This window comes from Lithobates pipiens, unplaced genomic scaffold, assembly GCF_037356315.1.
Source record: "Lithobates pipiens isolate NorthernLeopardFrog02 unplaced genomic scaffold, aLitPip1_a1.2 Scaffold_8, whole genome shotgun sequence".
Classification (NCBI taxonomy): Eukaryota; Metazoa; Chordata; class Amphibia; order Anura; family Ranidae; genus Lithobates; species Lithobates pipiens.
In genome coordinates this window covers 584,360,113-584,387,442 of record NW_027507903.1, presented here as the reverse complement: position 1 = coordinate 584,387,442, position 27,330 = coordinate 584,360,113, and the positions used below count along the sequence as shown (strand labels likewise).

The 27,330-nt window shown below is 42.3% G+C and overlaps 1 protein-coding gene across 11 annotated transcripts in view; it reads right to left on the bottom strand.

Moving 5' to 3' along the window:
* ELAVL3 (ELAV like RNA binding protein 3) overlaps positions 1-27,330 on the bottom strand; it is a 78,021-nt gene that overhangs the window by 15,885 nt on the left and 34,806 nt on the right. For 4 of the 11 annotated variants that reach the window (XM_077470346.1, XM_077470348.1, XM_077470351.1 and 1 more), the window contains exons 2-5: positions 22,884-23,005; positions 17,106-17,313; positions 14,115-14,237; positions 6,403-6,506 (exon numbers count right to left, since the gene is read on the bottom strand). In XM_077470346.1, the coding sequence (XP_077326472.1) occupies positions 6,403-6,506; positions 14,115-14,237; positions 17,106-17,313; positions 22,884-22,916 (468 nt within the window). In that variant the 5' untranslated portion in view covers positions 22,917-23,005. The remainder of the gene's footprint in view (positions 1-6,402; positions 6,507-14,114; positions 14,238-17,105; positions 17,314-22,883; positions 23,006-27,330) is intronic. The other 7 variants (XM_077470353.1, XM_077470354.1, XM_077470355.1 and 4 more) reach the window with 4 other exon arrangements.

Here is a 27,330-nt window from a genome sequence, read left to right as displayed (position 1 = left end):
GTCTGTATTGCCTATAATGACCAAATGCTGGTCATTCCCATAGCTTTGCGAGGGGGAGGACGACGACATTGCACAGTGTGCACAGTTCTACCAGAAGCAGTCATACCATGTATCCACTGGGTGGGCATTTCAGTGCAGCGATATCGCAGGACAAGGCAAAATGCCTTGTCTCCTATGTGCCATGTTTACACCACCGCAAAGTGAGCATTGCGCATTGAGTGGGCAGTGTGTGCTAAAAAAAAAAATACAGCAGGCCGTACTTTTTTTTAACGCAGCACAGTGCAAGGAAATCCACCGCCTCATGCTGTGTGGTGGCAAATAGAACTTTATGAAATGTCACTATGTGACATTTCAATAAAGTTTGTTACAAAAAAGGAACAGTGAGATGCAATCAGCGCATGGGCACTGCAGTTGCCCCATCGTAGCACACACCAGCTGCTACGTTGTAACTCAGTGGCTGGTGTGAATGGACCCTGATGCAGACTGCAAAAGGTCAGATGGGTGCTGGGATCTTGGACAATAGTTGAATGGAGGGGTCCAACAATTGGTCTCGCACAGGGGCCCTTTGGAAACTCTGTTTGTCACTGGCTAACACTTGCAAGCATCATCACATGCCTAATGAAGGGGTCCTGCGTGGCTTTAAAGCGTTGCACTACTGCTTGTGATCTTTTTTCAATAAAAAACAGCGTGGACTTAATTATTATTATTATTATTATTATACAGGTTTTATATAGCGACAACAGTTTGCTCAGCGCTTTAAAACATGAGGGAAGACTTTACATTTACATTACAATTTGGTACAGGAGGAGATCCAATTGAAGATCTGTAGTGTTCTGGTGAGTATTTACATTGTTACGAGTCATAAGGAAACACCAGCAGGTCCTTATATTCTTTGATATCACCGTGTGTTCGGAAATATCAGTCCCCACTCCACCCGCCTGATATCTTACTCTCAAACATTTTACATCTTCATTCATAAATTTCAATCACGACTGTCCGATTAACCCCTTAAAGAAATGATTTTGTTTACATTCATCAATCCTTTTAATATTTTGTGCCAAACTGATGTTGATGTTATAATATCAGAAATGCCACAGACCAACACGGCGCTTGCAGCAATGAAGAGGTTAATTGGTTGTTTTCCCTAGAGAGAAAGGATTGTTTGCTGAGCCCCTAGCCACCGTTACCACAGAAAGACTCAGTCGCTCAAGGGAGTCTCCCATGAGCCTTTGCAGCATCAACACTAGGCAGAGCAGATGGAGACAGATCTGATGCAATTGTCTCCATAAAGCAAAAGTTTAACAGAAGAAAAAAAAAAAATAATAATAATTTGACTTCAGATTTAATTTTACAGATTTTCTTTTTTTTTAAATATCTGTGTTTTATCGATGCTATTATGCAAAGGGAGAGGAAGTCAAGAGAAATATGGTTCCTCTATGATTTCCTGGGTCACTGGGGAAAATATCTAATTGGATGCTACCACCCCACTTGACTCTAGCAGCTATCTTGGGTCAGATGTGTGTAGGGACAGGTCACCCATCTGACAGGGACAGTAATTAGCGTCAGGGGGAGGTTCCAGACAAGCAGGCAAAGGACAGGGAAATAGAAGTATGGGTTCACAAAAAAAAAAACATACAGACTTACCTAGATGGCTGCAGAATCAAATCGATGCTATATCTGTCCCCCACCGGCTCTACACCGAGAACTGAGTGATCAAAGACTGTTGATTCCTCGGTTCTCAGTCTTCAGTGAGCAGAGAGTCGGTGACTCACTAGCACGCCACCCTGTAGATGGGGTGAAATTAGCTGGCTCGGGCTCTCAAAAGCTTGCTGAGAGGCTGAGCCAGCTGTCACCTGGACAGATCCTGACATTATTGTCGAGAACCCTGCAGATCCTGCAGTAGCTCTGTGACTTCAGGCGACAGCAGGCTTTATCACAGGTCCACTAAGAGTCTGAACCAGCTGCTGGTCAGGCTTCTGAATGAATCCCGACAATTATTTTGGGATCCCTGTAGAGCTTGGACCAGCTCTGTGATGTCAGCCATCAGCAGTCTTTTGCTGCTCTCAACTTAATCTGGAACACAGGAGTCCAGAACAAAGTGCACTCCTGTGATCCCCAGGAGAAATATGGACAAACAAGCTTTGGCCATACTTCTGCTTTAAGCTCAGTGAAGTAAAGCTGGCCATACACTGAGCGAATTTTGGGCTGTTCCTAATGAACCATCCAAAATTAAATCAGTGAGTGGCCTAGTCGTACTATTTTGCCTGCCATTGTTTGAATGCAATATTGAAGGAGCTGGGCTGCAAATTGTTGGGCGAACAGTATCTGCATCCAATTCATGTATTCTGAAAGTTGGTGTTGCCCACTGTCAAAATACAAGAGGCACAGTAGGCGATTTGTCCATCCATGCTCTTTGACATGGATGGAGGAATCTGTTAGATTTCTATTGTTCAGTACGCAGGCTGAGCAAGAGAAATCTATACGAGTATGGCTTTAGGTACAATTGTGTAGGCCAGTTTCCACTCAGGTTTTAATGTGTCAGTGTATGACCACTTGTTGATATCACTCCTGTACAATTTCCCAGTCTGTGTTTAGTTCACTGGTGCACTCTATCTTCAGGGAAAGATAAGTGGACCTCATGCCTTTCCTGGCCTCAGCTCCTGGTGAATTGATCATCAGGAAATTGTTTTATTGGGTTGTTTGTTAAATGTTGTACTTCCTAATGACCAACAACTCTGCTACACTTTTGGCTTAATCCGGCAAAAACGTGCAATTTCCAAACAGTTCCAATAGCTGAGAAGATGACTCCACTATTTCCTAAAATGGCTTGACAACTTTCTCACTGGACAGAAGGGATGGTGACGATTCACTGTTCAATGGGAAGGCTGGAGTTGGAGAGGGGGCATTCTGGATGTTGAATGGGAATTTGGTTTCGTGAATATGTTTTTCATTCGGGAAAAATCCTTTCACCCCAAAATCGAAAGTTAAAAGAAAACGTTTTTTTACACTACATTCATCAAGTCATCAAATGTACTGATGAGAATTTTCATATGAACATTCATATGGCTATTTGTATGAACGTTTCTTCAAATATTTTCTACTGTAAGGCCAGCTTAAAATATAAATTCACCTTTTTTTAACATGTTACAGTCATATTCAGGGTGTAACATGTAATATGTTAGAAATGCATCAGGCCACCACACCCTCTCGAGTCCCGTTTTGACAGTGAGTAGGCTATCTTCTCCCCCTGCTGGCTGTCACAATCTAAAAAAAACGCGTCCGTGTCATCTATTCACAGTGTTCTGTGAATAGGAAAACTACAAGTCCTAACAGGCCTTTGTAGCTGTCGGCTTGTAGTCCTCAATCTTGCAGTCCTCAACTATTTGCACCGTAAATTCGATATATTTACTGTGTAATGGTTAAGGGATCTATCAATCTCCATTTATTTCCATGGTGATTACCTCTAAAAGTCAATATAAAAAATTAAATTTAGCAAACTGAGGCAGTAAACAATCGACATCAACAAAAATTGCTACCGTTGATATGCTTGATTATCTCAATCTGCTAAATTACATTTTTGTATTTTAAAGGAACCATTTGCACGGCTCCACCCATTATCCTACATTGGGGAATAAAGGACCTGTTTTTGGTGATGACTTATAAACACCTTCTGTTTTGGGAAGGCATTGCCATACTGCAATAATTATTTTTCAAATTTTCTGCAGCAATAAGTATCAGCTAATAGGTAGTAGTCATTAAACAACAGCTGCTATCTAAGATGATGGCTCCGCCAGTATAACACAACACGTATCAGCTGTAGTCCTTGATGACCCATGTCACTTTCATTAGGAATAAGTGACACTGACAGCACATTAAATCCGTCGCTGTGCGGGGTCACAATAGGTCCAGCCCCTCTTTTCATTATCTCTGATTAGGTTACTTTTTGGCTTTGCGAGACTTTTATCCTTTAACTTTTTCCTGCATTGCACTGATTTGGTCTTTAATGGCAGCAGCTGGCTTCCTGTCCCAACCTATACTACACCCTCCTCCATTGAGATAATCTCCAGGGGCAATACCCCATAATTAGCCCGAGAGTGGACAGATGGCTGAGTGCTTTTGTCTCTTCCCCAAGTCCCCTCCTTCCCTTCCCTCCCTATTCACAGCATCCCTCTCCCCAAGGGGGCGACATCTGAATGACAAAGGCAAGACAAAAGAATGTTCTTCCATCTTGGTGGACCTGCTGCCTGAACGATATGCTGTGACCTTAAGAGAGAAGGTATACTGCTTGGAGGGCATCTGTCAGTCTGCCATCGGGGAGGGGGAGGCATATCTTATTTCTTTGTTTCACTGATGGGGGGGGGGGGGGGGGGGCGACAATCTGTTCCAGACAATTCTGTATGTATAGAATTGTACACAACAAAAATATATTTGTCTTATTAACTTTATTATCTAGCCTTTATTTTTTAAGACTGTAAGCTCTTCTGGCCAGGCTTCTCATCCCGAATGTGTTTCCTGCCTTTGTGTGCACTATAATGTTAACGTTATAGCACCTTCACATCAAACATCTATCTTTATGTACTTACTATGTGTTTTTCTGCATATGTAAATCTAACTATCTCTCCATCCATCCACCCCTTATGTATATACATCTAACATATAATGTATATATATTTATCTACAGTATCTTATATGCATCTATCGCGCCACCTTTCTATCTATCTATCTATTTATTATATGTATATATTTCTCTCTGTCTATCTCATGTTTATACATCTAATCCATGTTTATATTTACCCGTCAAAAATACACATACGTAAAGTGCATAGTGCTCCAATCCCAAAATTCATTCATTATTCAAGTGCAAAATCCACAACTAAAAGTGTCCAGTGCAAAAGTGCTCGATGTCCATCTAATTGCACAGCAACATTCGCATTTGAATAGTCCCAAGAATACTTTTATCTTTCACTCTACTATAGCTTTCATATATAGTGCTCCTTCAATCACTGTGTGAAACCTCCACCTGCACAATCCACTGACCAGATTTTTAGACCCACTATTACAGGGTCTGTATGTGTTCAATAAATCTAAGGGTTCCACCACTCTTCCACTTAAAGGGATCCTCCTCTCCACCTCAAGGGTTCCACCACTCCTCCACTTATAGGGATCCTCCTCTCCACCTCAAGGGTTCAACCACTCCTTTACTTTTAGGGATCTTCCTCTCCACTTCAAGGGTTCCACCACTCCTCCATATATAGGGATCTTCCTCTCCACCTCAAGGGTTCTACTACTCCTCCACATATAGGGATCTTCCTCTCCACCTCAAGGGTTCTACTACTCCTCCACATATAGGGATCCTCCTCTCCACCTCAAGGGTTCCACCACTCCTTTACTTATAGGGATCTTCCTCTCCACCTCAAGGGTTCTACTACTCCTCCACATATAGGGATCTTCCTCTCCACCTCAAGGGTTCCACCACTCCTCCACTTATAGGGATCCTCCTCTCCACCTCAAGGGTTCTACTAATCCTCCACATATAGGGATCTTGCTCTCCACCTCAGGGGTTCTACTACTCCTCCACATATAGGGATCTTCCTCTCCACCTCAAGGGTTCTACTACTCCTCCACATATAGGGATCCTCCTCTCCACCTCAAGGGCTCCAGCACTCTTCCATTGCAGGGCGTTTCAACACTCCTCCTTCTTGGAGGTTCCACCACCACTGCTCTCAATAAATCCAGACCAGTTTTCCACTCGTTTGCCGATATAGGAATTTACTATAGCGATTTATCTATATTGACTTTTTCTGATGGTCACATTTTTTGAATAACTACAGCAGCTTAAATAGGTTACTGGGGTGTAGTGCAGGCTTTTAACTATATTTGTATATACTAATTTCATCTATATCCATTGTACATGTATCTGCTGTTTTTCTCTGCTATAGTCATTTTTATACATCTACAGTAATCCATATCTATATATTTATTTACACTATCGACTTAAATAGTAATATGAACCTGGTCTAATATATTCCTTGATTGCATTTTCCCATCTGTGAGCCATGATGCTGACATACAGGGAAGGCTCACCTTACATTTGAATGTCATTCATTGTCATTGTGTCGATCAGTTTGATTCCAGCTGAATTTTCTTAGTGCAGTTTGGAAGTTGCATATTAACGCATCAAGAAGAACTCGCTATATTGCCCCATAATAACCAGTGAGAACCCCTTTATATGCTGCTAGAGCATGTGTGGGAATACAAAGGACAAATAACCAGTTGCTATGATCCAGATCTATGAGCTGTATTCTCATAATGTTTACACACAAAGACCATTATAGAAGAAGACAATAGATTGGTTGGCGTGGGTTACATTTCTCATTCTCCAGTGTCATCCCTCTTGCTCACCTTGATGGTCTTAGTCTGTAGCTTCAGCCCGTTGAGGGTATTAATGGCCTTATCTGCATCATTGGGATCCACGTAATTTACAAATCCATATCCTAAGCTCTGACCTGTGAGAAGGCAGAAAGAAAAGGAAAGTGTAAGGAGTGTCATGACGGCGAGTCCTGTCACATACAGATAAAGAGATCTCCACAATTGCTAGTGGCATTGGAAGGGCAAAGGTCCCCCGACAGACAGCTCTGTGTACACAACAAAGGGGGACCACCTGCCTCTCCATGTAGAAGAAGCAATATGCGTCATCAGTCAATAGCAATCAAACCCTCTTCACTGAATGAATGGAGAGCCCAGATCCTAAAACAATCCAAAGATTTCCCTGCAAGCAGACTCCATGGAAGATGCTGTTAGCTGCTTTTTGCAGGACCCAACTACAACCAGATTTAGATGATGCAAAGCTGCTATTTTAGTGTATAAGTAGATGTCTTGTGTACAGTAATTTTACAAGGACATAGGGCACATTTACACTTTGTGTTACATATGCTGCATTGCAGTGCCCTTGATTTTGACCTAGGGCCCATTTACACTATTGTGCTGTGGTACCATACGTTAAATGCTCTGCTGCGTTGTGGTGCCATTCATCTTGAACAGCACCCCACTGCACGAATGCAGCGCACCTCCCTTGTTGTGTAAAGCATTATAAGGCAATGCTTTCAAGTGTGTTGCTTTCTAGAATATAGCTCATGACGAATTTTGGGTGCATTGGCAGTCCAAAATTTTCAATGAGCTGCCTTAATGCAATGCACGCTAATGCACAGAACTAAAGGATTAACCTAACCTTGTCTGTACCAGTGCAGGTCCAATGCCAGCACTGGCATCTTCTCCCCAGGTGCCAGTCTTCAGGCATCTCCATGATTTGGCTTTAATCTGGCTACTACACCCTAAGTTCGATCTGTCCAGGCCCTGGCCATGCCTGTCGCCAGTCTTCCATCTGGCATTCTTCAATTTAAAAAATCAAAGGAGCCAGACAAACAATTGTTAACCAAACAGCAGCTGCATTCAATCAGATGTAGCCATTGTGCAGGTATTCTGGCAGCCACAGGTGCCAGCTGTCAAAATACAAAAGCAACATTGGGAGATTTGTCTGGACACACTACACAGGGTGGATGGAAGAACTTGTTAGATTTTTTTTATAACTATGTACAGCCAGCTTTATTATTTTAGTCTAAATGCTGATGGATACTACGTCATAATTATGTGTTTATCCAGTAAAGAAGCAGAGTATTCCAATCAGTGAGTGAGGGGGGGTTGGGGCCTATGCATGGTTTTCAGGTACCACTGGTGGCTTTTCAAGTGATAGGAGTTTGCAGGAACCCTTTACTGGCTCACTTCATAGGTCTGCACTGATGAATATTTGACCCCTGCAAGGCCATTCACTCGTGTTTATGATAGTACAGGCGAATATTTGAGTATTTGAGTACAGCAGCACCCAGCCATTCATGTCTAAGCCCACGTACACACGGTCTGAGATTTTGCCAACCAAATCCGTCGGATTTTGTCCGTCGGATTCAGTCCGACGGATTGTGTCCGAAACTGTTGCATACACACGGTCGGGCCAAGTTGTCTGATTTAGCGGTTGCCAAGAACGCGGTGACGTAATTTCGTTACGATGGGACTAGATTCAGGCTAGTAGCCAATAGCTTTGATGTAGGAATTTGATCTGAGCATGCGTGGCACTTGGTCTGATCAAAATTCGCTACACATGATCGGATTAGGTCCGTCCGGCCCAGTTGGTCGGGAAATATTTCCAACATGTTGGAAAATTGGGTCCGACGGAGATTCAGATGGAATCAGTCCGATGCATACCACACACAGTCGGATTATCTGACGACACGGTCCGATAAGACGCATTCCGACGGATTCTCCGACCATGTGTACGCGGAATAAGCCTTCATTCGCATCTAAGCAGAGTGTAAGCAAAGTGTTTTTTTTTTCCAGGTGTTTTTAAGGCTTTTTACAAGCGTATTTCAAATGCTTTTACATGTGTATCAAACTTTCGGGTGTTTGCTTCCTGGACTGGGCAAAGGGAGGTGAGCAGTTCTTCATCCATTGAAACCCACCTAATGTGCATTTATAGGTGCTCCCATAGAAGTGTATAGGGCCAAAAATATTTGAATACAGCTTATTTACTTTTTTGAGGGTAGGGAATAGAACGCAAGGCAACTGAATGAACATGGGTGATTAGAAAGAATGGGATTCTGCATGTTGAGCATAGTCAGGAATAGGGAAATTAGAAAAAAATGTCTCCAGTTTGAATGAGGGCTTTGGAAGGCTGTTCCTGGGCTTCCTGGGCAGGGGTGATAAGTCAGTACATTGAACAGGCTCAGCCATCAAAGAAGTCTAGAACTTTTATGAGCTTTTAATGATCTGGCTTACATATATTTTAACCCCTGTTCTATTTAATAAAGCATATGTAAAAACAATTTTTAAAAAGTTTTGGATAGAGCGGGGAAGAGTTAGATAATAAGAATATTATTAACGGCTAATTTTATATAACCTTTAAAAAACGGTTTGGATAGGTTCCTTTTGTACATCTGATAACTTGCTTCAATGAGCCAGCCCCACCTGTTATGTGCCCTCTGGAATGCCCGTGGGCCAGTTGATAACCTTCCATGGCTTCCTATACCATTTCTATGCCAATGCACCCAGATCCACCTTTCTGCTCCCCAGCTCACCCCCTCAATCTCTGCACATATGACAAATGTACTGAGCAACATATCAGTATTAATGTCACACCATTTACAAAAACTTAATCTAAAAATTAGCTTGTAATATTTCCTCCTCCCCAATCCCCCCTAATGACTTTATAATTGAGATCAATAGCACAATTATTGGTCTCTCCACCCATGCCTGGTGCTAGGTGTAATCCTAGACTCTGACCTCTCCACTACATCCAATCACTGGCTAAATCTTACCACCTTGACCTCTGAAACATTTCCAGAATTCACTCTTTCTTAACTAACGACACCACAAAACAAGTTATTCATTCCCTTGTTATTTCCCGCCTTGACTACTGCAACTCCCTCCTCAGTGGCCTACATTTGCACAGACTATCTCCTCCTCTTCAGTCTATCATAAATGCTGCTGCTAGACAAATATACCTTACTAACCGATCCATTACTGCTGCCCCTCTCTGCCAATCCCTTCACTGGCTTTCACTAGCCCAACGTAAAAAACTCAAAATACTAACCACAACATACAGGGCCATCCACAACATCACCCCCAGCTACATCACCAACCTCGTTTGAAGATATTGCCCAAATTGTCCTCTTTGCTCCTTCCAAGACATCTTGCTCATTAGTTCCCTTCCTACCTCCTCCCATGCTCACCTCCAGGACTACTCTAGAACCTCTCCCATACTCTAGAACAATCTACCCCAGTATGGCCGGCTAGCTTCTACCCTGTCGGCCTTTAGGCAATCCTTGAAAACTCATATATTCAGGGAAGCCTATCCAACCTCCACCTAAAAACTTTACATTGGCCATCTCCTTCAGATTTTCCCCCGCAGCTATTACCTTTTGTACCACATTCCTCCCTCTGTAGATTGTAAGCTCCGTGAGCAAGGCCGTCCTATTCCTTCTGTATTGAACTGTATTGTAATCGTACTGCCTCTCTTTGTATTCTAAAACACTGTGCAAACTGTTGACCCTATATGAATCTTGTATAATAATAATACATGCCAGTGCATATACTAAAACCTACAGTACATTGTTGGAGCAGCTAATTCCACCTTTTACCTCCCCTTTAGCTTTATTGTTCTGGGACAGGTTCTCTTTGAGCAATTCTGACTGTAAAGATTGTCTGCTGCTGAGACACCACTGAAAAGATAATTTCTTTACATTTCTCCTTTACCAAAAAGAAATTCTAGAACATAAGAAGTGGATGCTGGCTTGCTAATGTAATAATCTCTCCTTTTTTTTAAAGCCCATGGCCCCGGTGCCAAAATAATGTGCACACACATAAAGAGTGAGACACAAAAATGTGCAACGGGTTTACACAAGCCCTCTAATATCAGAGGGCCTTGCCCTGATCCCCGGGGCAGGACTAGGGTACTTTACACTTGGTCCATTTGGCCGAAACCAGATGGACCTCTTTCTCTGGAGGGTCTGCCGAAACAGACCCACCTAAGTACTTGGTGGGGCTCCCCTGAAGGGAGACCCCATGAGAGAAGGCAAACCAAGCCAGAAGGCCATGTCCACCACCTCTCAAGACTTTCACGGCAGGCACGAGGACCTACACCCTGCCAGTCACACATGCAAAAAACGTGTACCAACATAAAAATACAAAAAGTGACAAACAAGGGCTAAAAATAAAAGAAAGTGGGGGGAGAAGGAAGTGGAGAGGAGAGTGAAAAGTGGTCATTGTGTGAAAATGTAATAATCTCTTTGTTTAGCAGCTGCTCATAGAATGGTCATAATAAGGAAATGGGAAGATGATGAGATTACCAGTGAATGCGGCTAATAGGATCTGTAACATACTGATGGGAAGATCGATGAAAAATGAAAATCTGGTTCCTGGAAAAAGGTGTTACAACCCAAAGCAAAATAAAATGGATTCTATTTGTACTTTGTCTACTGTAGTTTAAAGCTGAAGTTTAATCTGCATATATTTTGCCTTCCCTTGTTTCTCCATTCTTTTCCCATCAACATGCCAATAAAACATTTAAATAAAAATACTGTTTTTATTCACCTTATTTTAGACACAGTGACGTCACCAACGGGTCTCTGTGCATTAAACCTGTCTCATGCCAAATCCTGCTTTGAAGGCTTGCAGATAACATTCTAGAAATTACATACAATGCAGTTCTATCAAAGGAGAAACCCAAAGTTCCCAACATTTTGTAATGATTTTCCAGCCCAATTCAACTCTGAGAACTATAGAACTATAGAACCATCCCACCGCCTCGTAATTCTGGAGTTGAAGAGACACTGTGTTCTATAGTCCTTTCCTAGGGTGCCAGTACTGCTTCTCCATTGGCACCCTAGTATGGGAAAATGGGAAATGTGTTGCTGGCAGGATCACAGGGTAAAACAAAGACAAAAAGAAAATTAATGCAGCCACCACATCTAAGGACTGGTAAGCAGTAATATATTGTTTGTCCTTGGGTTTAGATACACTTATCATGGCAGATTGTCTGATTTTTTGCCAACCGCCTGCCCCTCAATACCAATGGCTTTAAAAAGCTATTTGTAAACAAACCATCTAGTACCTGATATATGCTATTTGGATATGAGCACAGACTCTTTTATTTGATCCTATCTTAATGTTACACTAACAATTTATGCAAAGCTTTTTTTTCTACTGTGTGAATTGCATTGTAGCATCAAAATGAGTATAACGCTCTCCTGTAAATGCATACATTCGCTTTGAGCTTTGCCATTCTGCTAATTTACATAAAAGTACATTTATGTAATATTGTTTTAATCAGCAGACTTTGATGGCTTATTTTGGGTTTAAATATCTGGAGGTGCACAGATTACATAAATGTTGCACTGGGAAACATTACAGGAAAAAATATTTTACTTGCATTTTTCTAAAATTCTTCCAAACCCCCCCCCCCCCCCCACAAAATAAATATATTTATAAAAATCTGCTATCCGATTAAAGCCGTGTCTGTCCCAAAATAAAACATATATAATAAGTGATATAGGCTACACTACAACCATAAAAAGGCATAATGTGTGGAACCAAGATATCTCTGAAACAGAAAAAAAAAGCTCCGAGACTCAAAATGTGTTTCGTTCAGCAGGGACCAGCCAAATTTAGATTCATGTAGGTTAAACAGAAACTGATCTACCAATCGACTTCTGTACAACCACTAGAGTTGGAAAATTTCTACTCGATCAGCACTGCAGGCTAAAGGGAAATCTCCCTGCTGTTAGAATACAAGGATACAATGGGGGGGGGGTCAGGTTTTTTTTTTCATTCAACCCGCTAGTTGAGCAAAAAAAGAAATAACAGAATCAACTATGGGCAACCTTGCACTTTAAGTGTGGCATTATATGTCCATTTGGGTTAATTATTTGCATGAATGTATTTTGTATTTTGGTAAAATAAGCTAGGCAAATAGGGATCACTTTAAAGTAGATGGCCAGCCTAGATATGATTATCATCTCCCTGAAGGAACCTTGCCATAAAAGATTTAGCCATACATGTGTACAGACAGATTTAATAAATCTAAACATTGAGGGTGAACCTTTGAGGGCAGCAATATGGGAGTTGCCACTCCCAACTTTCCTTTAAAGGTGCAGACTACTGGGCTATTATCCCAATATACTTTAACTATATCTGGTAGTAGTTAGTCACATTCAACTGGACTTGTTTTGTAATGGTGTAGACATTTCCTAGTTTGCCCAAGCCACTGATCTTCTGAAGAACCAAATAAGTGGCTTGGAGAAGCTAAGAAAGGTCTTCACTACTACAGAACGAGTAATGTTGCATGTAACTACTACTTAGGGTTGCCACCTCATCCCTTTAAACCCAAACACATATTAATTACACAGGTTCTGTGGCTGATTAAGGTGGTAATTAAACTCACTTAGTGCCTTATGTGCATTAAATTAGCATCAAGACCTGTGTAATTCATATGTGTTCAGGTTTAAAGGGATGAGGTGGCAACCCTACTACTACTACTTAGGAAACAGCTTGTAAAAATGATTATATCTTCAGCTTCAAAGTACATCAGCATGATCAGTAATTTGTAGAAGATTTTAAATAAAAGAATGAAGAATGTGGCATACCTAGAGCACTTGACCACCAGCCCCCCCCCCCCCCACCTTGCACCTCCCCCTTTCTTTCTCCTGGCAGATGTGTGATGTCCCTGGTGCGGGAGCATCGCCCAAAGGTCCCCTGAGCCTGCTCCCTCACTTGTACCTGTTGCAGCTTGGGCCATTCAGCCCTTCAGCTATATTGTGTGTGCGCATGTGCTCGGATTCGCGCATTGCACTTTGCGGGTGATCAAACCCAGTGATTTCACACGCAGCCGATGTTCGGTGCGTGTGATAGCCGCCGGGTTGGGGACTATTTAAGTAGGCATTCGCCTGCAGAGTCAGGTGAGTCTTGATGTTCTGTATACATTGCGGCTACATCTTGAGATGGATCTTTTGTTCCACGGCCCCTCTCCCTGTTTACACAGGCTTTGGGGTCCGGCATATGTCTATACATCTCTCAGTATGATTCCCCTTTGCATTGCAGACCGTGTGCTTCGGTTTGTGGCTCTTTTTGAAGTCCACAATTGATCTGCTTGGCTGTGCATATTACAGGGGTTTACATGTAGATTTCAATCCTGTTTTGTTTGCTTGCCCTGCCCTCCCTGGATCTATGCAAGCAATCTTGGCTATTTCAGGTTAGTCATTTAGGTACTTGAGTACATTCCCCCCACCCCCTACCTGCTCCTTTCCTTTCTTCCCTCCTTTTTTCCTTCCCCTTCTTTCCTGCCCCTGCCTTTCTTTCCTCTCCTTCCCTCTTCCCCTTTTCCCCCTCCCTTCTTCTCTTCCCTCCTCCTTTTTTCCCTCCCTCCCCTCTTTTCCTTCCCTTCTTTCTCCTCTTTTCTTCCCCCCTTACCCCTCCACCAACCCCCCCCCCCCATTTCCCATTTTCAACCCAGCCCTATATGTTGCAATTGTACTATCATTTATATTCTTTATACTTTTTATTATAGCTACCTTTATCTTCCACTTGTAACTGTCCCCCACCTCCGATGTAGGGGAACGTTGGCGGTGTTGCGACTCCGGCTGTATGTGGGTTCATTGGTAAGCGGCAGTCTTTGTTTTTCCCTTGCTTCCCCACTATAATGGCAATAATCATCATATATCTTTGTGTTACTGTTATTTTTATTACCATGTGTATTCTATCAATCCATTACAAATATTATTCTTTTGATGAAGCGGTAAAGTTGTATAAATAAAAATCTTATTTTGTATAATCATTTTGTGTAGTTTGTCCAAACTGGTACCGAGATAGTCCATCCCTTACCGTGTATGGGTGACCTGTTGGGGACTGGTCTCCCTTTCTCCATTTTTTACACCACCCCCTGCTATATAAGACAATAATGATCTTAAAATAAAATGAATAATAATAATGCCCATAAAATAAGCACAGACTGTGAAAACTGTACTGTCCTCCTACACTGGTGGTCAGTGGAAAACTGAAGAAGTCACCCATCACATTTTATGTCAGTGGAAAATTGCCCCCTTACATTTGTGGTCTTGTAAGTGGGAGACAAATCTGCCACTGCTCAAGGAACCCCTAGCAACTTCAGGAGGAACCCTAGGGTTCCACAGAACCCTAGCTTAGAAAGGGTTCCACAGAACCCTAGCTTAGAAAGGGTTCCACAGAACCCTAGCTTAGAAAGGGTTCCACAGAACCCTAGCTTAGAAACCCTATGCTGAGGCATTGACTTGGAACACATCTACTGATTAGAAGCTCTTACTTCACTCTGACACTGGCAGACACAGGCAGTCCCTGATTTCGAGGGACTGTCCCTCATGAAAACCAAAGGCCCTCTGTCCCTCTTTCCTCCTTATTTTTCCCTAATTTTTGTCTGATCTATATAGTTGTATATAAAATGCACTACATATATATATATATATATATATATATATATATATATATATAAAATATATTTTACAGTGCTAAATTATCCAACTTCCAAATTGCTGCATTTGTAAATTGCAAAAGCCAATATAAGGGAAAAGTAGTGGTAAAAAAGCACTTGTGGATGTAACCAATAATTTTTTGGTACATTTCTTCTTTAAGGGAGGTGTCCTATGCCTACATACTTTTGTTAGTAGATGTCCCTCATTCCCATCCCAGAAAGTTTGAAGGTATGCATTGGTAGTCATTGTAAGTGGGAGACAAATCTGCCACTGTTCAAGGAACAACCTTGCAACCCTAAGGTTCCAAAGAACCCTAGTTGGGAAACCCTATTCTAAGGCATTGATTTCTATCATGAGTTGATTAGGAGGTTTTTTTTTCACTCTGACTTTCTAATCTGTATGTTTGCTCCAGGTCAGTGACTCAAAAAGTACTACAGCCAGGGACAGCCTGGTAATTAGTATTCTTAGAACAAGATCAGCAATGTAGGCCCCAGGTTTCCGTAAAATATATTTTGTTTACAAACCTATACAAAATTCTTCCCTTATCTGAAAGACTTTCTGGTAATAATTCAAAGATACATAAAAGGACTTACAATTGCAAAAAAATAAAAAATAAAAAAAGTATTTGATATTGTGGCCTTAGAATACATGTCAATTTGCCCATTTAGGGACCCTGGATAGTCCTGTCTAACTTCTGTAACATTTGCTGTATGCTCCTGTTCTTCCTTTCACCCTTTGGAGAGCTTTAAAAAACCTAGGGGTACAGGGAAGCATATAACATCCTTATCTCCCACCATGTAAAGCTTGATGATTGAATGGGCTCTGACCAGGTCCACATCCACTGTAGGATCCGACACAGACCGTCACAAAGCTTACTGGTGGTGGCTGGATGGTGCAACAGGGGATCTCAAGTATTAAAGTGGAAGTAAACTCTCCTATCGTTTTCAGCCAAGGAAGCTGCCATCTTTGCCTCTGTTTAATCTTCAACTGCTATGGTGCTGCACATATGATTTGTTATGACACCAGCCATTGGATGGTTTGATAGTTTGGCTGAGAGCACAGCCAATGTGCAGTTAGCATTCCCGGGATGCCTTTTTTTTTTAACTGTTTAAATCAATGGGTTTACTTCCACTTTAATGTGTGTGTGTAGACAGGACAGAATTTAAGAAACCCTGTCACTTTTTCAACTCAACTAGGCACACGGGTATTTATTATTCTTAACTTATAAGCACTAGTAAAGCATCTGATTTGGCATTGGCAAGCATATGCAAATCTTCAAGCAGCACTCTTTAGGCCCTTAAAATAGTCAAACTTCTTATTACCTGAAAGCACAGCCAACATTTTATAACATGAAAAACCCTGCAAAAGATCCAAAACCTCCCCACAGCTAATACATATTATTGATCACTTAATTTTTTATTCATAAGTAAAACAATATTAATAGCAGTGCAGACCATCATTGTTGACCCCTTAAAGCAATCTTCAGCCCCAGTCCGGTAGTGTTGAATACACACCTTAAAGTGGAAAAAAAAAACTAACTGTAACTATTCCTAAAAAAAAGTTGCCTTCCTCCTCGTTCTGCCATTCCTGCCTAAACGGTATAAAAAAAAAGGTGTGCGTATGTATTTATAATCCGTTCTGGTCATGTGATGCTGCATCTTCAGCATCTCTGTGACGGTGAGCTGCTGCTTCAGGGAATAGGAGGGAGCTCTGACAACTGCAAGGCCATCTGAGCCTATGGGTGATGTCACAACTCCCCAGAATTCACAGCTATTGTCAAGCACTCCACAGAGCTGTAGGATCACTTGACCGGACCAGAGAAGATTGAAAATAGATAAGTACACAGGTCTCTTTTATACAGATTAAGCAGGATAGGTAGGAGAAATGGGGGAGGAACGTTTTTTTAAGAATAGTTATAGTTTTCTTCCACTTTAAGTGGAGTGCTGGGAGTTGAGTTCTGCTTTAACTAGAAATAATTATAGAAAGTAAAGATGCCTGTCCACGATGTTTTCGATGGAAGATGAATGACATGTAACATAAAAATGATGTGCAACTCACCTGTAATTTTGTCTCTGACCAGCTTGCAAGATTCAATTTCTCCAATACTGCCAAACAGGCTCTTGAATTCCTCCTGTGTCATGTTTTGTGGAAGATAGTTGACGATTAGGTTGGTTTTGCTGTCGTCTGCGGCCCCATTTGTGCCGTTGAGGATGCCCACGCTGCCGGGACCATTACTGGCCTGTGTTTCCATGGTGCTGATTATCTGCTGGAGGGAAGAGAAGAAGAGGGAAGGCAAGACGTCAGCATCCATCAATAAAATGCCTGAGTTGGTTGTCAGCCATGACAGTGCAGTTCATATTATGTCATCTAGGAAATGGATGAAGTCATTTTTAATGGACATAAAGTCATTGGTGGTCTTGTTAGGTTCCCATTGCTGATTACATAATTGGATTCAGTAAAGCTTGTGATATCAGTGCACATTACCAGAATGTAAGCTCATCAACGTTCCCGTCACCAACTCATGTTAGTCAGGACACATTCATCAGGATGAGTCATTTATATTACTCTATCAAATTAATTCTATCAAGTGCTAGCCCAACCAAAACAAATTTTCCTGTTATGGGAGGCCAATGGTCAGATGAATCACTCACAGTTTTTTTATATTCTAGGAAGTCCCTCAGGAGACCACCCCACCAGGAAACCTGTCACACCTATTGAAGATGACCTCCCGCCTTCCTTCCAGTCTTGTATAGTTATACAGCCCCCTCTCCTGTACTGAAATTGCCTACTCTGATTTCACTGCACACTGTGAGTTTCTCACAATGTGCATTGGAAGAGGCAACAAGTCAGATAGAGTCCACCTCATTTCCTGGCTGGAAGAAGTCCAGAATCATCTAGCACTTTCCTCCCCAAGTAAGTTCTAATTTCATTGGCCTCTTCAGCTAAATTTTAATACTTTGGTTGTACACAATGAAATAATAGCCCTGGCAGTTGGGGTGGGGTGTCTGTTAAAGTCCTAAAAATGGAGGTACAGTAAAGCCTAGCACACACTAGCAGGTTTTTTTTTTCTTCGTTCAACTGAGCGGGCTGAACGAAAAAAAAAACATGAACAGCTCAGGAGAAGATCCTGTACTAATAATCTGATGCTAGTATAGCGATCACCTCGCTGAGCTTTGGTGTTCTGACAAGAGAACCCCACCAGAACACACCAGTCAGCTATTGGCTGAGAGCGCTGATCAGATGCCGCTCGGCGGACCTTTTTCAGTCAACAGAAGCTGGACATTTGGCTGGCTTCTTTTGGACTGGCTGCTGTGCACATGGGCCGAATGTTGGCCAGTTTCTATTGAACCAGACAATACCACCCAATATTTGGCCTGTGTGTAAGGGGCTTAAGGTTATGTTCACATGAGTACCAAAGGGAGAAAAGCAGCACTGAGTCCTCAAGTGTCCATATTTCCATGTTATCCAGGTATTGCAAAATTCTATTCAATTCACTGTCTTCCTTTGGTGGCTGCTTACAGCAAAATGCAGGATGCATCAATTCCTAAATAAATAGAATCTGGTCATTTATGGATACACCTTGAGGCTGAAATGATCACTTCTGACATTGGAAGCCAACAGAGATTTTGTGGCTTGATGGATCATTTCTAGAGTAGCCCCAACAATCCAAAAATAACAGGGCATGTAAGTTCTGAGTCTCTCCAGTTGGAGCTCACAAGGGGCTGAGGGCATTCTCTCTGTCCATATGTGACAGTGTTGGGCTAATTATCAAGCTCAAGCTTTGTCACATACAGTAAGTCACACGTTTCTCTATATCTGAAGGAGGTATGGGGTAGTTTCTTCAACGCTTCCGTCTGCCGGAAAGAGCAGCAGGGGAGCAAAAGGAAGATGAGCATGTGGGGCCAACACCAGGATTAAAAAAAAAACACCCTTGCAGTGGGGGTGATGGACATTGGGTGTTGGGGTGGGTTGCTTACCATATACCCATTACTAAGAAATGTCACCAGTGCACCAAGGATTCCTTAAACGGGTCCAAAGCTTTAATACGTGGTCACATAGTACATACAAAGGCAAAGTCTTGCAGCCACGTTGGGCCCCTTTGTCAGGTCACTTGCCTAAAGAGGGGGCCTCATGTGGCTCCAAAATGTTGCCTTTGTACCATGTGACCACGTAATAAAGCTTTGGACCCGTTGGAGGAATCCTTGGTGCACTGGTGACATTTCTTCGTATTGAGTGTCTACAGTTCCCAGCCTGGGGTCACTGTACTGTAGCACCCACCAATACTGTACTGTGATTGGACTTTTTACCATACACGCTTGCTCTAGCCAGCTCGGGAGCTCTCCTCTCTCTGAAACTCCAGTCTGCGGGTAGAGCCTCATCATAATCATATACAATAGAGCAGGTATATGCAATTAGCGGACCTCCAGCTGTTGCAGAACTACAAGTCCCATGAGGCATAGCAAGACTCTGACAGCCACAAGCATGACACCCAGAGGCATGATGGGACTGTAGTTTTGCAACAGCTGGAGGTCCACTAATTGCCTATCCCTGCAATAGAGGGTTATTAACCCTCTATTGTACGTTTAGAAGGCTGGAGTTTGACTGGAATCAGTCACAACTTACATCGCAGCACTAAAGAAACCTTGCATGAAGCAAGGAATAAGGTAAGCATTCATACCATATTCGAGTGGTTGGCACTCAACCATGGTACTACCTGCATGGAGTTTGCATGTTATCCCTATGTGGGTTGTCTCTCATGCTCCAAAGACGTGCTTGTAGGTTAATTGGATCCTGCTAAAATTTGCCCTAGTATATGTACAGTATGTCACTTAATTCTCTCATCAACATAGTCAGTTTTGATGGGGGGAATCCCTCCCGTGGAGCCATAGGAGTTGATTTTCTAAAACTGGAGAGTGCAAAATCTGGTGCAGCTGTGAATGGTAGCCAATCAGCTTCAAACTTCAGCTTGTTCAATTACGCTTTGACAAAAAAAAATCTAGAAGCTGATTGGTTTCTGAGCAGAGCTTCACCAGATTTTGCACTCTCCAGTTTTAGTAAATCCCCATTTTGTTCTCTTGGCGGGGGAGCCATCCCGGTCGGGAGAACACAGTAATTACTGCTGGTGGCTTTAATAGCCGCTAGTAATAATAGCATGTAAAATTCATCTATCAACTTGGTTAAATTCAGCTTGTCCATACATGGTTCGAATCATGGCCAGTCTCTGCTGAACCGGGCGAGATTCGAACCGTCTATGGCCTGCTTTAGAAATCTTAGATTGTAAGCTCCTTGAGGGCAGGGACTGATGTGAATGTATAATACATGTAAAGCGCTATATGAATACCTGTAATATTATTCTACATCCCTGCACATATTGAGCCATTAACCCTTGAAATGCAGGAAGACCCACTGCAAGGGTGGATTTTTAAAAACATTCCTGGAGCTGGGCCTTATTCCAAACCTGTTGCATGGCTCTGCATGGGCACAAGTTTGGTTTAAAGCTTGCTTAAGGCATGCTAAAGTGGCTTCTCAATCAAGATTATCCTAAGCATGCCTTAACTGGCACGCCTTAAACGATATTGCAGCTTGATGAATTGGGCTCATAATATCCATCTTGTACCGGTCTGACTTTAGTAGAATGAATTCTGATTGTCTGCAGAGGATTACTGCACTCTGCTCCCTGGATAAGCCCTTCAGTGTCTTAACTGTCACTTTTCTGTCACATTCATGAAATGCATCCACTGTGGCGAAGCCTGAGAATAGAACATGTGTTCTGTCCCGACAATGACAAATAAAACTTGTTGAAGCATGTCGGCCTTCTCCTTATTCCCTGGTAATCTTTTTTCACAGGCCGCTGCAACCGTGAAAGGACTGCGGCGTTGCAAGACATCTGCCCCCTTTTTTTTTTTTTAACACCACGTCTTTCTTTTCTATGCTAGTAATTTCCAGTTATCAGTGGAAGAGGAAAACAAAAACTCTTGTTCATTGCTAATTATGGCCTTGTGTTTTTTTTTTTTTTATATTCTGGCTGTCCGGATTAGCACTGTAAACGTGCAATAATCAGGCGGCCATGCTGAGTTTTCCTTCCTGCTATTAATGGGAAATTCTCAGGCACCGGATACATTGTGGATGGTTGTGGTGAAAGCAGAGGGAACGGCAGCAATGAGCAGCATCTGTCAAGCCAGCGAGCCAGCAGCTCCGTGTAATTAGCATGGCAGTCGCGAGTAAGCAGGACGACTTTAACGAGATTTCAGCCGAATTAGGCCATAAAGACCCTTTTCATCCTCCAGGCTGGGATTAAGAAATAAACAGTGAGAGAAAAAGAGATAAGGCTTTAAACCCATTACTAAAATCCTGCTAGACGGAGGCGGAAGGGTTAATGACAAGGCCGAATTTAAACCCCTCCGAGCGGATTCTTATCGAAGAAGAAAATACTGACAGTTCTTGAACTGGGCAATCATTGTCACTGACCCAGATACGTGAGCCCTGGTATCAGACATGTTCATACTATCTGACCGATGCTTCTCCCGGGCACAGTTGTCAAATGTCAGTGATGTCCACCAAACAGAGCCCAGATTTAAGGGTATAAAATGTAATGTTAAAACCCCCTGTCTGCGCACATTAGATTCACTTCTAAATCCGTCTTCGTGTTTTTTCATACTAATTTATAATGGCGTAAAAAGCCTCTGCCCTTTCCTGGTTTGATCTGTTATTGCCTATTTTTGGCAATTAATCTTTTAGTCCTCCAACCAAAAATTAAGACTAGATATGGCTCTAAACATTCATATATTTACTTATACTTAACAAGGCCGAAATGTGCTTTAATGCTTTAGTGGGCAGTACAGAGGCTAAGGGGTTAGCACTTCTGCCTGGCACCACTACGGTTGTTGGTTTGAACCCCAACTATGACACTACATGCATGTTCTCCCTGTGTCTGGGTGGGCTTCCTCCCACATTCCAAAGACATGCCGGTAGGTAAATTGGCCCTAGTATGTGTATGTATGTGAGCAGTGGCAGCTGGTGGGTTCTTCTTTTGGGGGGGTGGCAAAAAAAGAACACCCGTCCCCCGCGGCGTGGCAAGGCACTGAAACACCAACCCCGCCCCCCCCTTCCTCGAGCGGTCCGTCACCTAAAATAGAAAAATATCCAGCAACTCCATTCCATAAGAATACTTTATTGGCACATGTAGGAAAACAAAAAAGCAGACACGTTTCGGCTTAATAATAGAATAAATAGTAATAAACAGGGCTTTTTTTTCAGGGGGGCGAAATTCCGGCGCCGCCAGCACTAAATATAGGTCTGTTGATGCTGGCTGCTCGGGAGTCTATTGTTGCTGGTGAGGGATCTATTGTTGCGGGGGGGGGGGGGGGGGTTAATGTTTGCTGGGAGGGATCTACTGTTGAGAGGGGTCTATTCTTGTTGGCTGCTGGGAGATCTGTTGTATCTGGCCGACAGCTCATTTCAGGATGTATGTTTGATGTGGTGGATCTATTGTTGCTGGGTTGTTGTTTTTTTGCAAGGGATCTTTTGTTGGTGGGGATCTATTGTTGGTGGGGCAGGATCTATTATTGCTGGGTGGATGTGGCAATCTATTTTATTGCTTTTCTTGACATTTCCAGATTCCATACAAATTACTTAGCACCACAAAATGATACTTGGCTCTGTATTCTCTAAAAGGGGTGGTACTGGGAGGTTGGTAGGGGGTGGAACCAAGGGACGGTGCTCAGAGGTGGGTAGGGGGCAGAGACAAGGCGTGACCCAGAAAGAGGGTGTTCCCGCCCTATTCACAATGAAAAAAAGCCCTGGTAATAAATAATAATAATGCAAGCCCTCACTAACCTCTGTAGCTGCCGCCGCTATTGAGAAATTCATCCTTAAAGTGTAAGTTCACCAGGATGGATCATAGTGTTTCCGATTGGTCAAAGTGGTCACATGAATTGCTCTGATTCCTTCCAAAAGCCCTAAGGGAAGAAAAGTGGAGCTTTCAAATCCGCAGACCACTGCACTGGATGTGTGGGCAGTGACAGTTAATCACCCATAGAGGTAAGTGCAGGGGGGGTGGGTGTTAGTTCACATTTTCATTTTGTGTGCCCTCACTAACCTCTGTAGCTGCAGGCACCATTGAGAAATAAATCCTTAAAGTGTAGGTTCACCAGGATAGATCATAGCAAGTCAAAGTGATCACATGTCAGCACATAAATTGCTCTGATCCCTTCCAGAAGCCCTAAAGGGAAGAAAAGTGGAGCTTTCAAATCTCCAGACCACTGGATGCCTGGGGAAGTGATAGATAATCACCCATAAAAGTGCAGGGGGTGGATGTTAGTTTACTTTTTCATTTTTTAAGAAAAGGTGAACTTTAAAGTACTGGGAATCTGAATATTTTTTTTCTTGGTTAGGTTTGGGGGACATAGAAAAGAAGATTTACAGATTTACTTATCCGATCCTCCTGCTAGACCAGCGTCTTCTCACCCCTGTCCCAGAGATCGGGAAAGTAAAAGCTACCAGCATGATCCTATTTAAAGACCCAACGCTCTATGTGCAAAAGGTATTAAAGCCTATGCAAATCTGAAAACAGAAATGTAATATATTGCGGCTTACCAGCCCTTAGATGTGGTGGAGAATTCGTTTTCTTTTTTCAGGCTAAGAACATTTTCAGCAAGTGCAGAAAATACTAGTTGATCTTGCCAGAAATGCAGTATACTTGTTACTGCCTGTGAGCTGGACAGGAAGCACATACATTTTATATTTCTTATGTAAACCGCCAGTCTCGTCACTTCCTATGCAAGTGAGATGGACAAAAAATGTAAAGTGCAGCCTGGGCACAATCACGGCTGCTTCCATAGATACAGTGGAGGACTGAGTATAGCCACCCAGGGACAGAAAGTGTTATTCCCATGATTATCAGGTGAGATTAAAGGGGAAAAAAGCAGGTACCTCAGCTAAGGAGTGGTCAGCTGCAATATTTATTTTATTTTAGATATGGTAAATGTTCACAAGAGAAGCAATGAAGTTGTTCAAGTAGGGTCTCAGCACTCTGCTCTACCCTCTTCCTGTGCTCCCACTTTGTGTTCACATTAGAAATTAGAAGGGTGGCATAATGCTGAGACACTGCTAGGAGGGGGAGCAAGGTGAGCTGAACTACTGAAAACCAAAGTGAAACTTTGAGAATGAATTACTCCACAGTGCTTGCAGCTACAGAGGTCAGCAAGGGTTCATTTTAAAACCCAATTGTTGCTTTTTAAAAATATATGAATATGAGTGTCCACAGTTTACTAAACACTTTTTGCGAGTTTGCTTAGAAAGAGTTAGGAACCCAGAAAGTATTTACTGCCTAGTAATTTCACTTTCACTAGATTTTTTATTTGAAAAAATATGAAGGTACAAAACATGGCATATGAGAACTTTTTGAAGATAGTTGACAGCTAGAATGTAGCTGCAAAGAATGTAAAAACATCCAACAATATAAATCGCATAATAATAAACAAAACTTGTAGCCTGCAAGTTAGAGTAGGTATCGATGAGCCAGGTCATTTTTCTATAGGCAATAAGCAGGTCCAGACGTCAAGTCTGAAAAAACAACAATATGTGCAACAAGGAAATAATAAATAAGGAATGAGAAAGGAAGGATGTCCAGAGTAGGAGGGTGGGAGAGAGAGGTGGGATAAGGGCAAGGCGAGTGAGAGCGTTGGGGATGTCCAAATCCAGCACCCCAATTCTGGACTACTATATTGAATTATAGCTCTCTATGAACAATGACGGATGGGCATATTGCATCTCCATATCTGGGAGAAATGATTTTGAGTGTCCAGTAGGATGCTGGTTATCTTCTCATTAATAAAGAACCAGTTGATCCACCGATGAACTTCCTCAAAGGAAACAAATAGTTTCTTCCAGGCTTCGGGAGCCTGTTTTGCCGCTAACAAAATGTAGGCCTCCAATTTGAATTGCGCTTTAGTAAAATCAGGGGGGGGGGGTTAAGGTGTAATAATACATACCAAGGATCTCTCGGAAGAGGACGCTTGAACAAAGAATGAATAAGCTTCAGAACTTTGGTCCAAAACTGTGCGAGCACGAGGCATGTCCACCAGGTATGTGAAATTTCAACTGGCATTGGGCAGCCATGAAAGCACAGACCAGTACTGGGAAGGCTGAAGGTGGGCTACACATTATGGGACCAGGTACCATCTATGTCTACCATGTTTCTGTCTAGATAAAAATATGGTAGACACAATAACTAACTGTTTTTTAAAACATGCAAGCTTGGGGCTGTCATCTTCATCCTTCTGTAACTACTTGGCGAGATACTGACCTGGATTAAACATGCAACCAGGGCAGCCTCAGGACTTCAGGATAGTTTTTTTCATGTCCCTCTAGGTGGTGAAACCAGGTTAAGAACACAGCATCAGAGCCTGCACATTCAGAAGCAATTCAGCTACTGTATAGCTGTCCTGAAAGGCTTTGTTGAAGGATAGAATGTATAGTCTGCTAAATGTCCTTCAGACTACAATGCCTACAAATAAAGACATTCCATAGCAACTGCAAATACATTGCTAAATATGTGAAAAGTCAAGTAATCATATAAATACAGTAAGTACAGTACAGTAACTTTACTATTTTATACGATATCTAAAATGCCAAGTCCAAGTCAGGTCAGTGCTTTCAAAGGTTTGCCCACAGACTACACCATATACAGTCTTCTATTTTCTGTATCAATCTAAGTACTTACAGGCTAAGGGACTATGCAAACAAATGGTGCAGAGATACAACCTGCAGTCTGAAGGCGGCTCTAAAACCTGGTGCTCTTTCTGAAAGTTCTCTGGAACATCACCGCTGCACAATCCACAAATAAATGCTGGCAGATCGGTATATAACAGAAAAGCAGCTATTTTTTTACTATAGATAGTGAAATACAGGCAATAAAATCCAACGCGTTTCGGCCATATCAGACCTTAATCATGGCCCATGATTAAGGCCTAAAATGGCGGAAATGCATTGGAATTTTGTTACCTGTATTTCACTGTCTATAATAAAGAACAACCATTTTGCTGTTATATAGTGATGTGCTGGAATTTCATTGTGGATAAGTGAAGTGGAATGCACCTGAAATCATACTGTATTTGTCCATCAACACCAGCCCCTGTTGACATAGAGACTTACTAAATATAACAGTTCAAGGAGCCAACCGTGCACACAAAGCAACCAATTCAATTCCCCTTTGCATTAGTCTGAGTTTAGCAAAGTAAGTTCTTATTGGTTGCTGCATGTTTTGCACTCCAAACAAGGTCTGCTTATATAGTGAACGCCCTTGCTGAAATGTTGCATAAAACTGCAAAAAAAAAACTTTGCAAGAAAAAAGTTACTTAATGTACCCAACATTCCCCCCCAGCTTCCATACTGCAGGGGGTGACGGTACAATCGTGCAGATGAGATCGCAGGGAGTGTTCAGCAGCACATATTTCAAGAGAAGACTTTTGTAGCACACTGCAGGATCATCTTCAAAATAAAATCAGGACTATCCACCATTCCCAGGGATCTTTCCAAAAGGATGGTGACATGCCCCTCGCTTAGGTAGCTAGGAGGAGGAGGCCCACTCTAAATAAGTGGCATTTTAGTGTAAGGTCCACTTTAAGAGCTTGTTAACTCTGCAAATTGCACATTGGTGTGCTATGCAGTGCAACAGCAAAGGTTGCATGTGTTTTGGGATGCACTGTGCTAATTTTATGAAGACTAGAATGGGAACTTATGGGGCAAAGTACAAACAAAGCAGCCTGCACCCCCCTTTTCAGATGGCTTGTAACACAGAATTGGTCTTACAGAAAATGTGATTTTTATTTTTTCCATGAATTTTGCCTGCCTGGTGTGAACAAGGCCTTAGGGGTTTCTTCCTTGAACAGCTGATTAAATAAGCCCAACTATGTGCTGTATAATTTTTCAGCTGTTTTATTTGAAGTGATTTGACCATGTATGACCTATATCTTTTGGGAGTGAGGCCCCTTTCGTGTGAACGTTTCTGATCGGGTCCGCCTGTCTGTTTTTCAGGCAGACCCAAATCGAGGCATAACCTCGATTTTTCTTTTTGGCGTGGTGGGTGTACAAGGACACGTGTCTGTGTGCACCCGCTTATGTCCGATCCGTTCTCTTTCCATCCAGCGGATCAGATGGCAGTCAGGTGTAAACGGACAGGAGTCTGCTTATATCCAACCACCCATCAAATTGTTCTGCATTGCTGTCGTCCCAGAAGGAAGCCTCTTCTAAAGATGATGCACAAGAAAGCCTGCAAACAGTT